This window comes from Phyllobates terribilis, unplaced genomic scaffold (assembly GCF_046119375.1).
Source record: "Phyllobates terribilis strain yellow unplaced genomic scaffold, ASM4611937v1 Scaffold_1__5_contigs__length_1240528914, whole genome shotgun sequence".
Taxonomy (NCBI): Eukaryota; Metazoa; Chordata; class Amphibia; order Anura; family Dendrobatidae; genus Phyllobates; species Phyllobates terribilis.
Genome location: NW_027362761.1, coordinates 258985143 through 259000031, shown reverse-complemented (window position 1 = coordinate 259000031; position 14889 = coordinate 258985143). Strand labels below are relative to the sequence as shown.

The 14889-nt window shown below is 40.2% G+C and overlaps 2 protein-coding genes across 2 annotated transcripts in view; both read left to right on the top strand.

Annotated features, from left to right (window-relative positions):
• The window catches only part of LOC141258015 (olfactory receptor 6B9-like), an 80958-nt gene extending 71865 nt beyond the window's left edge, over window positions 1-9093 (top strand). The window contains exon 4 of the mRNA XM_073673043.1: window positions 8939-9093. Within this exon, the coding sequence (XP_073529144.1) occupies window positions 8939-9093 (155 nt within the window). The remainder of the gene's footprint in view (window positions 1-8938) is intronic.
• Window positions 9094-9784: 691 nt separating this feature from the next.
• LOC141257926 (olfactory receptor 2D3-like) lies at window positions 9785-10720 on the top strand. Its single transcript, XM_073672957.1, has one exon. The coding sequence runs from the start codon at window positions 9785-9787 to the stop codon at window positions 10718-10720; it is 936 nt and encodes a 311-aa protein (XP_073529058.1).
• The last annotated feature ends 4169 nt before the right edge of the window (window positions 10721-14889 follow it).

Below are 14889 nucleotides of genomic sequence, written 5' to 3'. Positions count from 1 at the left end.
GGTCAGGCGAGAAGATGTGGGTGTTTGTTGTGCCACAACTTCGGCTTGCACACGGCCTTGTCCTCGGCCTCTGCATGCATTACCATCACATCCAGTTCCCTGTCCCTTGCCACGTGCCTTGCCCATTTTGATTGGAGGACAGTATCTTCCACTCTAACTACAAAAGACTGAGTTTGAAGCGAATTTATATGTGATCCGTGTGACGGAGAAAACAGAGTTTTAAATTCCTGGCCAGCAAAGTAAGTAGTTTGACCAGCAAACTGCTGTGAATTGCTTCACTGACACACTGAAAGAAATTTTTAATGGAGACCAGAAATGGCAGTATTTTCTGACAACGTATATGTGAGCCGTGTGACGGAGAAAACACAGTTTTAAATACCTGTACTGTAGGTAACTATTTTTAACAGCAGTCTGGTGTCAATTGCTTCAGTGACACACTGAAATTTTTTTTAATGGAGGCCAGAAATTGCAGTATTTTCTGAAAACGTATATGTAATCCGTGTGACGGAGAAAACACAGTTTTAAATATCTGGCCTGTAGGTAACTGTTTTGAACAGCAGTCTGGTGTCAATTGCTTCACTGACACACTGAAATTTTTTTTTAATGGAGGCCAGAAATGGCAGTATTTTCTGAAAACGTACAGTACAGACCAAAAGTTTGGACACACCTTCTCATTTAAAGATTTTTCTGTATTTTCATGACTATGAAAATTGTACATTCACACTGAAGGCATCAAAACTAGGAATTAACACATGTGGAATTATATACTTAACAAAAAAGTGTGAAACAACTGAAAATATGTCTTATATTCTAGGTTCTTCAAAGTAGCCACCTTTTGGTTTGATGACTGCTTTGCACACTCTTGGCATTCTCTTGATGAGCTTCAAGAGGCAGTCACCGGAAATGGTCTTCCAACAATCTTGAAGGAGTTCCCAGAGATGCTTAGCACTTGTTGGCCCTTTTGCCTTCACTCTGCGGTCCAGCTCACCCCAAACCATCTCGATTGGGTTCAGGTCTGGTGACTGTGGAGGCCAGGTCATCTGGCGTAGCACCCCATCACTCTCCTACTTGGTCAAATAGCCTTTACACAGCCTGGAGATGTGCTTGGGGTCATTGTCCTGTTGAAAAATAAATGATGGTACAACTAAACGCAAACCGGATGGAATAGCATGCTGCTGCAAGATGCTGTGGTAGCCATGCTGGTTCAGTATGCCTTCAATTTTGAATAAATCCCCAACAGTGTCACCAGCAAAGCACCCCACATCATCACACCTCCTCCTCCATGCTTCACGGTGGGAACCAGGCATGTAGAGTCCATCCGTTCACCTTTTCTGCGTCGCACAAAGACATGGTGGTTGGAACCAAAGATCTCAAATTTGGACTCATCAGACAAAAGCACAGATTTCCACTGGTCTAATGTCCATTCCTTGTGTTCTTTAGCCCAAACAATTCTCTTCGGCTTGTTGCCTGTCCTTAGCAGTGGTTTCCTAGCAGCTTTTTTACCATGAAGGCCTGATGCACAAAGTCTCCTCTTAACAGTTGTTGAAGAGATGTGTCTGCTGCTAGAACTCTGTGTGGCATTGACCTGGTCTCTAATCTGAGCTGCTGTTAACCTGCGATTTCTGAGGCTGGTGACTCGGATAAACTTATTCTCAGAAGCAGAGGTGACTCTTGTTCTTCCTTTCCTGGGGCGGTCCTCATGTGAGCCAGTTCTTTGTAGCACTTGATGGTTTTTGCAACTGCACTTGGGGACACTTTCAAAATTTTCACAATTTTTCGCACTGACTGACCTTCATTTCTTAAAGTAACGATGGCCTCTCGATTTTCTTTACTTAGCTGCTTTTTTCTTGCCATAATACAAATTCTAACAGTCTATTCAGTAGGACTATCAGCTGTGTATCCACCAGACTTCTGCACAACACAACCGATGGTCCCAACCCCATTTATAAAGCAAGAAATCCCACTTATTAAACATGACAGGGCACACCTGTGAAGTGAAAACCATTTCTGGTGACTACCTCTTGAAGCTCATCAAGAGAATGCCAAGAGTGTGCAAATCAGTCATTAAAGCAAAAGGTGGCTACTTTGAAGAACCTAGAATATAAGACATATTTTCAGTTGTTTCACACTTTTTTGTTAAGTATGTAATTACACATGTGTTAATTCATAGTTTTGATGCCTTCAGTGTGAATGTACAATTTTCATAGTCATGAAAATACAGAAAAATCTTTAAATGAGAAGGTGTGTCCAAACTTTTGGTCTCTACTGTATATGTAATCCGTGTGACGGAGAAAACACAGTTTTAAATACCTGGCCCGTAGGTAACTATTTTGAACAGCAATCTGATGTCAATTGCTTCACTGACACATTGAAAAATTTTTTTAATGGAGGCCAGAAATGGCAGTATTTTCTGAAAACATATATGTAATCCGTGTGATGGAGAAAACACAGTTTTAAATACCTGGCCTGTAGATAACTATTTTGTACAGCAATCTGATGTCAATTGCTTCACTGACACACTGAAAAAAAAAATTAATGGAGTCCAGAAATGGCAGTATTTTCTGAAAACGTATATGTGATCCATGTGACGGAGAAAACGCAGTTTTAAATAGCTGGATTTTTAGAGCTGTAATATCGAAAGGACCTGGCTGTATTCTGCAGTGCCAACAAGCAAATGGCGCAGAAAAAATGTGTTCTCTGGATTCCTTTTTAAGCAAATAATGAGGATTAAGATGCAAAAAAAATTATTCCTATTTTCTCCCTACACTACCTAATACACAATCAAATCTCTCCCTGACACAGCAGCAGCTCTCCCTACAACGTCTGATCCGGAGTGACTGTGACGAGCATGGCGGCGCCAGGTCTGATATAGACCTGATGACGCTGTGCGGCCAGCCAATCACTGTAATGCCCACAACCAACATGGTTACGGCATTACAGTGCATGGCAGGCAATCCCTGCATGTTCATTGGCTCTCTAAACAGCGCCAAACATGTAGGGAGGGGACCCGCTTGTCGAGCACCATGATGCTCGGGCGTGTACCGAGTAGTGGTGAGCACGTTCGCTCATCACTACAGACTATCGAAGGAAATAATTGGTCATTAGTAGTGATGACCGAGTATGTTTTGTTAACCCTTTCGGCCGAGCACCGAGTATTTATAGCGTGCTCGGGCTTTAAGTTTTTGTCACTCCGTGAACATGATTTTCAACTGTTTGACAGATTTAATACATGTGAGGAATGTGTAAGAAATAGACATTTCTCACATGTATTAAAGCTGTCAAACAGTTGCAAATCATGCACACGGGAACGATTCAAACACTCGGTGCTACTCGGTGCTCGCCCGAGCATACTCGGCGAAAGGCTTGACAGAACATACTCGCTCATCACTAGTGGTCATCCACGTTCATAAGCTCTCCTGGACTACAAAGATGCCATCGAAGGGCCCCAAAAAACCCAAAGAAGAAAGAGATTCCCCCAAGAAAGTTGCGGCCTATTGCAAGCTTCCTCAGCCTGAGGGTAAAGTACAGCATGGCCTGAGAGGCCCACAGGACAAAGGGAAGGCTCTAACCCCTTTCCAGGGTCCTGTCCAAGACCAATTTCCAGCACTACCATCAGCTAATAAGAGCTGCCTGAAAAAAGAAGAGGATAGGACATCAAAGTACCCACACTCACAGAGAGTGCTGCAACAAGAGGGGAGAAGATACACTTAGATGCCTGAGTCCACCTCTCCAGACACCTGGGATCCCTGCAGTCACAATGATCAAGCAAAGCAAGGTAATGTCAGGGAGCTGGGCTAAGGCACTTACCTTAAAATCAGAGGCACCGCCTGCTCCCCCTACTAGCCGCAGACAAGGCACAGGACTTCCCAGCAAGCAGAGGAAGGGATGACATCAGGCCGCTCCTCATGGAGCTGGAGTCAGCAAGCAGAGGATAGCAGCTACAAGCAGTCTGGACAGACTGTGTCTGATGACTCATTATATACACAATCCTCCGGCACAAGTGAGGACAGTAGCAGATATCAGCCATCACAGACAGAGGGAACAGAAATGGAAGTACAAACTCTTCAAAAACAAAGTGTTAAAAAAAAGACTGGACTCAACCAGTGCCTTCCTTAAAGGGGAAGCTGCAGAAGAGGGGGATTTTGAACAAAATGAAGAAGATTCTGAATACTCATCTCCCGCAAATAGCCCAAACAAAGAATAAGGAGGGACTTTAATAACTCACCTAATGTAAAATTATCAGTATACCACCGCACATTAGAAAAAAATCAAGGAGACCCATGGGAGAATATTAGACCACTGGGGAAGAATTTATCAACAGAAGAGTATATTACTGAAGCCCTTAAAGCATTTGGCAAGTCAATTCAAGCAAGCATAGAAAAACAATTTAATGCTATCCAAAACTCAATAGAAAATATTAATACAAAACTGGAAGTGTATGATAGAAAGATAAATAACATGGAACAACCATAGAATCAACTAATAAGGACCAGAAAGAATTGAGTGAGGAAATAAAAGATCTAAAAGCAAAGATGGCAGATCTGGAGGACCGAAACAGAAGAAACAACCTGAAGATGAGCAGTATCCCTGAGAGTATCACACAATCCAAATCCAACCTTTCATTCAGGATTTAATCAAGAAAACAATTCCAGACATTAAGGAAATGGACACAAAGGTGAACAGAATTCATAGACTGCAAAAACCAAAAAACATCTCCCAGAGTTACCAAGGGACGTTATAATGCGTTTTCACTTTTATTAGACAAAAGAAAAGATCACGGAATACATAGCGGAAAATGCCAATCTCCCAGCTACTTTTGAAAAGATTAAGGTATTCTTAGACTTTTCTAAAGAAACACTGGCAACAAGAAGAGCATTTGGTGATGTTACATGCTTTCTGAGATGAGAAGAGATCCCCTACAGGTGGGGCTTTCCCACGAAAATCATCCCTATTTACAGACCAGAAAATGGAAAAGAGACACTAAAAAGGAATGGAAAGAACTATCTACGTTCAACTGACAGAAGAATTCACCCTCCAACAGGATGAATCATAAAGCCCAATCTTTAGGTTTTATATACATTTGGGGTCTCACAAGCCCAACCTGTGGTGAAGATTTACAAGGATCCAGGAGCCAAGAAATATCCTTTATATTTTCTTCACTGATCTTTTATTCTTTTTTTCCAGGGATAATGCCAGAACTGTGCACCCAGAGGTTGAGAGCCATTTAGTTTTAGTTTCTTTGGCACCACCTGGAGTCAATAGAAATAGTGTTAACTGACTTCTTTTCTCCTATATACCAACAAGGAATATATTGTGGTTGTGTTATCGTTTTTTTTTTTTACTATCAGTAATATTAATACATAATACTTAATTTTGCTGTAACAAGCGTACTGTTTTTTCTTTCCTTTGTATTAACCTTTTTTACACAGATTGGGGGGGGGACTTTCCAGCCACCTGAGGACCCAGAGGTATAAAAATGAAAGTAATTTTTTTATCATTAAATGTAAAGGGTTTGCATAGCCCAAATTAAAGACACATATTATGGAAAGAAATTAAAGAATCCAATGCAGATATAATTGGCTTACAAGAAGCTAAATTTGCTCAGGGGAAAAACCCCAAATTCACAAACAAAGACTTTCCACACATTATATCATCTTGTAATAATAAAAAAAAGGCAGGAGCCACGCTGATTATAAAAATACTATAAATTTTCAAATCATAGACCAAATAATTGATAATGAAGGCAGGTTCATAATTTTGGTGTGTACAATTGACTATACATTATACACTATAACCAATATTTATGTACCTAATAAAGGTCAGATTACATTCTTAAACAAAGTAATAGAAAAAAATAAAGAAATCCAAAAAGACAAAATATTAATATTTTGAGATTTTAATGCAATTCCAGATGAGAGTATAGACTCAACTTCGACAATAAGAAACCCAAAAACGAATTTAAATAAATGGCTACACAAAGAAGACCTTTATGACACCTTTATGTGTTTAAACACAATGTCAAAAGAGTATACATTCTATTCTAATAGGCATAAAAGCTTTTAAAGGATTGACCTTTTACTTGCCAATATATATATATACGCTGCAAAAAATTTAATCTGTAGAAATTGGTACGATCACTTGGTCGGATCACGCCACATTGAAATTTGAGATCGAATCAAGAAACACTATTAAAAATTCCATAATCTGGAAATGCAATAATTATATACTTCAACTCCCTCAGTATAAAAAGGAAATTGAAGAGGCATTAGAAAATTATTTTAAAGAAAATTCATCAAATAATTTGTCACCACATACAGTCTGGAGCGCCCATAAGGCCATTATGAGAGGGCCAGGACCAAGTAGGATTTGTATATGGTCGACAGGCCTTTGATGCTACCAGAAGGCTTATCAACATCATTAGCCTAGTAGGGGTTGAGCAAATGCCTTCTCTGTTCCTCACGCTGGATGCGGAGAAGGCATTTTATAGGATTCATTGGGGATTTCTCACTTCCACCCTTGAAAAATTTGGCTTTACTGGTCCCATCATGAATGAAATAATGGCACTGTATAAAAATCATTCAGCTAAAATAATAACAAATAACTATACTTCAGAAATCTTTAACATCACCAATGGAACGAGACAAGGTTGCCCTCTCTCCCCCATATTATTTGCAATAGTAACGGAACCATTTGCAGAAAAAATTAGAACAAATCTACTAATTAAAGGTATTCCAACGAACGTCAGAAACTATAAAATAAGTCTATTTGCAGATGTAGTAATTCTCACCATAACTAACCTTCTAGAATCACTTAGAGAGATAAGATAACCAAAACAATAGATGAATTTTCCAAGATCTCATTTTATAAAATCAACCAGAAAAACCAGATTTATACTTGGATGAGGAACAAAAGGAGAGTATTAAGAAAGAATTCAAGCATGTATGAGAAAAAGACACTACCACATTCCACATATTTGGGAATTCAAATAACTAGGAAACATAATACTTAATAGATACAAATCTGGCCTTAATTCAGAACAACATAAAGATTGATATCATAAAGTCTGCCAAACAACTTATTATAAACTGATCACAAGATGGTATTTTACCCCAGTTGGACTAAATACAATCTTCCCAGCACAGTCACCCTTGTGCTGGAGGGAATGCAGGAAAAAAGGAGACTTCAAACATATCTTTTGGGAATGTACCTCCATTAAAGAAACATGGAAAAAAGTGGAACAACTGATACAACAGATTACACACAATAATATAAGACTCCCTCCACAATTAACAATTCTAGCAATATTGATAAATGATATATCAAAAGAAAATACCTATATAGTCTCACATATAATAATGATAACAAATAATTTAATTGCATCCCACTGCAAAAGGAAAGATCCTAAAAAAATAGATGACATCATAGAAAGAATAGCTACACATAATTTGTACAAATTTAATCATGCCGTAAGACACAATAGATTTCCCAAATATATATTTAAAAAATTGGCTGCCCTGGAATAAAGAATTCACAACACCATTCACCTAGTCCCCTCTAATCACAAAAAGTAAAGAGGAAAAAAATAAATAAAAATCAGTATGAGAAATCCTTGGGTGGCTGACAAGGATCCCTCCTTGGCAACAGGAGAATTAACAATTGCAAAAGAAATATAGCTTGGAATACAAGAGTTTGTTTTATTAAATGTAGAATTTTTAGAAATGTACCATATTTTTCGGACTATAAGACGCACAGGACCATAAGACGCTCCCCAAATTCTGGGGTGGAAAATAGGAAAAAAATATTTTTTATAAGATGGGGGTCCGTCTTATAGTCTGAATAGGTATCTTACCTGGGGGGTGTTGAAGCGAGGGTCACAGGAGGCAGGGTCCTTCAGGAAGCCGGCGGAAGTGGATGAATGCTGTGGACCCTGGATGCGAGAAGCTGGTGCTCCAGCCACGGGGAGGTGTGGTGGTGGTGGAACAGCATCACAGGGCCCTCAGTTCCCTCCCTCAGGAACCTGGCGGCTGCAGCAGAAGAGGTGAGATGCTGTGGGGCCAGGGCCTGTGGTGGGGCCAGGGCCTGTGGTGGGGCCTGGGGCCTGGGCCTGTGGTGGGGCCTGGGCCTGTGATGGGGCCTGTGGCCTGTGGTGGGGCCTGTGGCCTGTGGTGGGGCCTGTGGTGGGGCCTGGGTCTGTGGTGGGGCCTGGGGCCTGTGGTGGAGCTTGGGGCCTGTGGTGGGGCCTGGGTCTGTGGTGGGGCCTGGGGCCTGGGGCCTGGGCCTTTGGTGGGGCCTGGGACCTGTGGTGGGGCTGGAGCCTGGCTAGGGCCTGTGGCGGGGCTGGAGCCTGTTGTCCGGATGGGGCCGGGTCCTGGGCCTGTGAGCGGCGTGCGCTGCCGTCAAGTGGCTGCGGCTGAGCGGTGCGGCAGAGCAGTAATGGGTGCTGCGGTGCGGCTTTCCGGTGGCTGCGGCCATCTTCATGAAGCTGTGATCCACAGAAAAATGGCCGCCCGAGCTCCCAGACGGCCATTTTCCTGTAGATCACTGTGCACCCACCGTCGCTCTGCCTCGCCGCCGCAGTGCTGCACATCCACTCTGCCTCACCACCGCACAGCCGCTCCGCCTCGCCGCCGCACCCACTGCCGCTCTGCTGCATCTTCCCTGCCGCCGCACCCACCACCACAAGTATCTGGTAAGGTACAGACCATAAGACGCACCCCCCATTTTCCTCCTAAATTTGGGGGAAAAATGTGCGTCTTATGATCCTGAAAAAATACGGTAATTAGAAGTTAATATATTGTATATTATTGGTGGATATAAAGTTGGTATAAATGTATTTTCTCTAGTTAATAATAGGTAATAGAATATTTTTACCTGTTTAAACAGATCAATTTTTTTTGGAGAAAATGGAATACAGCATTAACTCCTGTTTTTATTCTAGATTTGGATACACCCATTTACCCTTCTAATCCCTCCTCCTTAATAAAATTTGCTGTTTTAGATCTTTCTAATGATCTTTTTACACCTAGGCCTGCAATGATGACAAAAGGGTATCCTCTAAATCTAGAGGAAAAAAGGTTTAATCAGAATCATTGACGGCGGTGATTCTTTTCTTGATAAATAAAATATTACAGGTTATGAGAACTACATTCTGTGATAGGACTTTGATCCAGAGAACTAGTCTGATATGGAGTCATTAAGGAATTTTCCCCTAATATGTAGCTATTAAAGACTATTAAACTGCTTAGTGGTCAGTTGGAAAAGTGTAATTTTATTATAGTAGCTCCCTTTTAAGATACACAGATAATAGACGGTGCTGTGATTTAAAGAAGTGTAAAATATTTATTCTAAAATGACATACGTATAAAAACATCATTATCGCAACAGATGTTGTCCAAAGTATGGGTGTTACCAATAGCCAATGTTTAAAATCCTCCTTGCATACAGCTCTAAGAATTATCTGGATCTCAAAAACAACAATCTCTCTAAACATAGAGTCTTACTGAAAAATCTCTTGGGAAAAGAATCTCTTTAGAGATCAATCGAATGGGATTGGGAATTGGACTGTCATGGCAAAGTGTATATAAGTGCAGGTGCTGGTCTTATTGTCTAATATGCTGGTTTTGATTAGAAGTATGGTTTATTAAGCTCAGACAAGATTACCAAGAATACTGTTAACTTGGTTATGGCCATTCCAAGTAATGTGACTCGACATGCTCCAGCAAGCCTGATACACACATTGAGGTAACTGTACCACATCATTTATATGACTGCAAGAGTAACAATCATGAGCAACGGTACGGATATTAAAGTGTTCTACCTCCACGCCTTTGCAGACATGAAATTCAAGGGCTTGTACTTTGCCTTGTTCCTGATTATATACCTTGTCACAGTTATCGGTAATATTTTTATAGTGGTCCTCACAATAATAGATCAAGTTCTTCAGACACCAATGTATTTTCTTCTTCGAAATTTGGCATTTCTAGACGTCTGCTACACCTCTACAACACTGCCACAGATGCTTGTCAATTTATTATTAGAACATTCAGCTATTTCCCTACCTGCGTGTATTGTCCAGTTATTTGTCTTCCTCTCATTAGCCGCCTCTGAGTCGTCCTTACTGGCTTCAATGGCTTATGATCGATACGTTGCTATATGTAATCCATTGAGATATACAGCCATTATGAGTAGAGATTTTTGCCTCCACATGGTTGCTGGGACATGTTTAATTGGGGTCATTTTTGGGACAATTCATACTGCTAACACTTTTCGATTGCCTTTTTGTGGTTCAAATGTTCTCAACCATTACTTCTGTGATATTCCACCGTTGTTGAAGATTTCTTGTATTGATACTTTTCCTAATGAGGCTACTGTTTTTGTGGTTGGGGGCATCCTAATGCACGGATGCTTCTTACTGATATTCGGATCTTACATACAAATTTTGATTTCAGTCCTCAGTATTCCAAAAGGATGTGGGAGAATGAAGGGCTTGTCAACATGTGTGTCCCATCTTATTGTTGTATTGCTGTTTTATGGAAGTGGCAGTTGTATGTACTTCCGCCCCAAATCTAAAGTTCTTGCAGATAAGGAATGGCTTCTGTCTCTGTTTTACACGAGCTTTACACCCCTCTTAAACCCCCTCATATACAGTTTGAGAAACAAAGAAATTCAAGGGGCATTCCAAAAACATTTTAAGAAAAATCAAATGCATGAGCATTTCTAGAATTTATGTTACAACTACACATGATTGAATCGATTAGACGCAAATTGAATTCAATTTGAATTTTATGATATTCTCAATTCCTGAGGATTACGAACAATTTGTGATAAAAAAAAAAATGAATGCCACCTTTTTACACATTACAGAAGAATGCATCTTTCAGGGAAGGCTAACGATCTCAGCCGTGACCGATCGGACTTCCCCAAAATGCACTGAAGCTATTACATGGTATAGCGCAGCCAATTAAGAGGGACTAGCATAGCCTGTATAAAATCCAGAGCAGTGAATGCAGCAGCCATTTATGTGTGATAACTGAATATTGAGAGGATGTCAGAGCTCAAAGCGCAGCAAAAGAGAAAGAAAGAGAAACCTTAAAACAGTGGAGAAATACTCCAGAGAGTAATATGTAGAACAACTGCAGAAGTAAAGAAGATGGGAGTAGTAGTTTGTGAATAATAGAAGGATTTAATTTATAAGGGTAAGGATAAGGAAAGATAGGGGTGGTACCAGCAGCAATACCAGTGTGATTGACCAGCGAGATGGTGTAGCTGGCATCTGCATTGCTTTATTTGAATTAAAATGATACGTTTTTTCTTCATTATTAATGCACTAAAAAGGAAAACAGCACAATATTTCCCCCCACCCCCCAAAAAAGTGAAATCAGTGTTAGACTGGGTGCTTGCTTGTCACAAACAGCTGTATTTAGCTTTCAAATTTTTTGGGCAATGTTTTTTGTGAAGAGGCTAATATGTTTTTTAAAAATACAAAAGAAAATTCTCCAAAATACAGACATTTAAATGTCACTGTCTACCTCAAAAAGTGTGTACGTCGTAAATGCACTTATTTTCTTTGCACATCGGTTTTACTAGTAAGATTCTACCTTGTACACACCACATTACATGTCAACATGTTGCAGGTCCTAGTTTTTTGGTCGTACACCAACATAATATCTCTTATTTTATAACTTTTGGAAAAAAGGTTGAACTTTGTTGAAAAAAAATAGAAAATAAATGTAAAAATGTAGACATATAACTGCTTATCTGTTGATACCCACCTGTTTTACTAGTCCAATTTGCCAACCATAGATGCCACACCTATGCAACGATTTGCTGCCAGATGTTACTATTTTATAGGTACCTACCTACCTATCTACCATTTCTTATACTGTTATTTTTGGAAACAGTTCAATAATTGAGATTGAAGGAATTGTCAAAGGCAAATAACCGCGTTGTACAAAATGTATAGTAAAAGAATGATTGGCAATGGCATTAAATGAGTTAGTGTGGAAAAAAAACATATCATGGCTACGAATGTGGGAGTCAGCAGTAGCAGAAGCTCCACCACTGATACCAGACTTCTGGGCAGTGATACTACCAAATGCAGGCCACAATTTGCTTTATTTGCCTCCGGAAAAAATATTAGAGGGTAGCAAGCGGAGGGCATTATGGAATATATGGCACATCACTGGTTTTAGTCACAATAAGATGATGTTACCTCTAACAACAACACCATCGGCTTGAGTCAGTGTTCTTTACAGAATTGTTTGCCTGATCATAAATTACTAAAAGGGGTAATTTTTGGCCCGTTTTTTTAAATTTATTTAAAAAAAGAAAATATGAAAAATCTGTCGGTGCACTGTTAGTAACTGGGCTGCTGGTTACTATTGGTTTGACATCTGTTTCTATGGCTAAATCACTTTGACATTTTCACGGCTGTGCTTGCTTTAAAGTGTAACTTTCACTATATAAAAGTTTTTATATATGACAGCTGCTGCACAATTCTTATTGGTGAGACTCCTAATGATCAGTCAAAATACTGCACTGCAATCCACAGCTTTGGCTCAAGGGTTGCTCGGACGAGTGCTATTCAATATTATACTATGGAGCAGTGCCGACTAGCATTTATTTTCTTATGCTGAGTCGGAATGAGAAAAAAAATCCCTGCGTTCTACGATTGGCAGTGTATATTGGACAACACCACGTGTGCAAAATATCGTACTGCACTTGGATGTCGTCCGTGTAAGGTGCGATTTCTGCGGATTCTGGCAATGGAAGAGATGGAGAAAAAACTTTCTCCGTCTCCTCCGCACCTATGCTGCGAATATGGAATGCGAGAGGATCAGAGCCCAATAGCATGACACTCGGCTAATGCTCGCAGCAGAGTCTGAGCTGAGGGTCATTTGCATATAGCGTCCGATTCTCTCTCATGAAAGAATCATCGGGTGCTATATATGCCAGACTGAGCGAGCCCTAATAGTAAGTCAATGGATCTGTACATTCACTCTCACAGAGCTGTCTATGGACCCACAGACTTACTATTTAGCCCTTAGACAGCTCTCTGCATGCATTCATGCAACAGCTTCAAACCTGAGAACAGTATTTTGACTGATCATTAGCTGTTTGCAGAACCTGTCATATTTAAAAACTTTTATATAATGACAGTTACATTTTATAGAAACTGAAAGAGGTTGAATATAGTCCTGGGAGACTTTAGAGTGTTATACACATATTTCAGGGTAAGTGGAGTATTTGCAATTCACTGCAAATTTATTCATCACAAATTAAATTTTGGGGAAAAATTCATTGAACCCAGAGACTTCAAATTTCAAAAGATCATCTCTAGTTACAATTAATTCCAGTTGTTTTAAACTAAAATATAACCTTATAAGTAAGTTACCCTTAGGCTGCGTGCCCACTATGCGTTTTTCAAGCGTTTTTGCGGCGGAATTTCCGCAGCGAAAACGCTTAAAAAACGCTTGGTAATACGTGCCCCATGGTTCCCAATGATAATCCGCATGTGCTGTGCGGATTATCATTGCGGAAAAATACGCAGCATGTCCATTAATTTTGCGGACACGCAGCGTAATCGCCGCCATTGACTTGCATTGGACCACGTGACATCCGCATCACTGCATCTGCACAAGCGGATATCACACGGTTCAATGTGCGGATGGTACCTGGGTACCATAGAAACTGTAAAAAAAAAGAATTTAAAATCAAAAATAAAGATTATACTTACCTTCCGATGTCCTCCCGGTGTTTTCTCCCCTTCGTCTGGTCTGTTGTGTGGGTTGCGTTGTTGTGAAGGACCTGCCATGACGTCATTGAGTCATGTGACCTGTCACATGACTCAATGACGTCACCGCAGGTCCTTCACACCACCGCGAACCGCCCAAGACACTGGACGCAGCGGAGAAAACACCGGGAGGACATCGGAAGGTAAGTATAATCTTTTTTTTTTATTGTTTACCATTCTTACTCTTTTTTTTTTAACTAACTTGGTCACACTACTATAAATCCATGGATTTTATATAGTGTGAATAAGTTGTCAAACACTTTTCCAAGTGATGCTAAAATCGCTTGGAAAAGCGCTTGATAACCCGCATGCGGAAATGCATGCAAAAACGCTTGACAAACGCTTCTACCTGGCGGGAAAAATGCATGTAAAAACCGCATGAGTTTTTCTTGACAGGGAGAAGCGGAAAAAATATGCAGCATTTCAGCATCGAGGGCACATAGCCTTAATTACTCTATCTAACTATCTATCTATCAATCTATCTATCTATCTTTCTACTTATCTACCTATCTATCGATCTACAGTAGGGAAAATAAGTATTTGATGCCCTGCCGATTTTGCTAGTCTTCCCACCTACAAAGAATGGAGAGGTCTTTTATCGTAGGAACACTTCAACTGTGAAAGACAGAATATAAAAAAAAATTAAAAAATCACATTCTATGATTTTTACATAATTAATTTACATTTTATTGCATGAAATAATTATTTTATGCAATAGAAAAACAGAACTTAATATTTAGTGCAGAAACTCTTGTTTGCAATTACAGAGGTCAGATGTTTCCTGTAGTTCTTTACCAAGTTTGCACACACTGCAGCAAGGATTTTGGTCCACTCCTCCATACATATCTTCTCCAGATCTTTCAGGTTTCGAGGCTGTTGCTGGATAACATTTAGTTTCAGATACCTCCAAAGATTTTTTATTGGGTTCAGGTCTGGACACTGGCTAGGCCACTCCAGGACCTTGAAATGCTTCTTATGGAGTCACTCCTTAGTTGCCCTGGCTATGTGTTTTGGGTCATTGTCATGCTGGAAGACCCAACCACGACTCATCTTCAATGCTCTTACTGAGGGAAGGAGGTTGTTGGCCAAAATCTCAC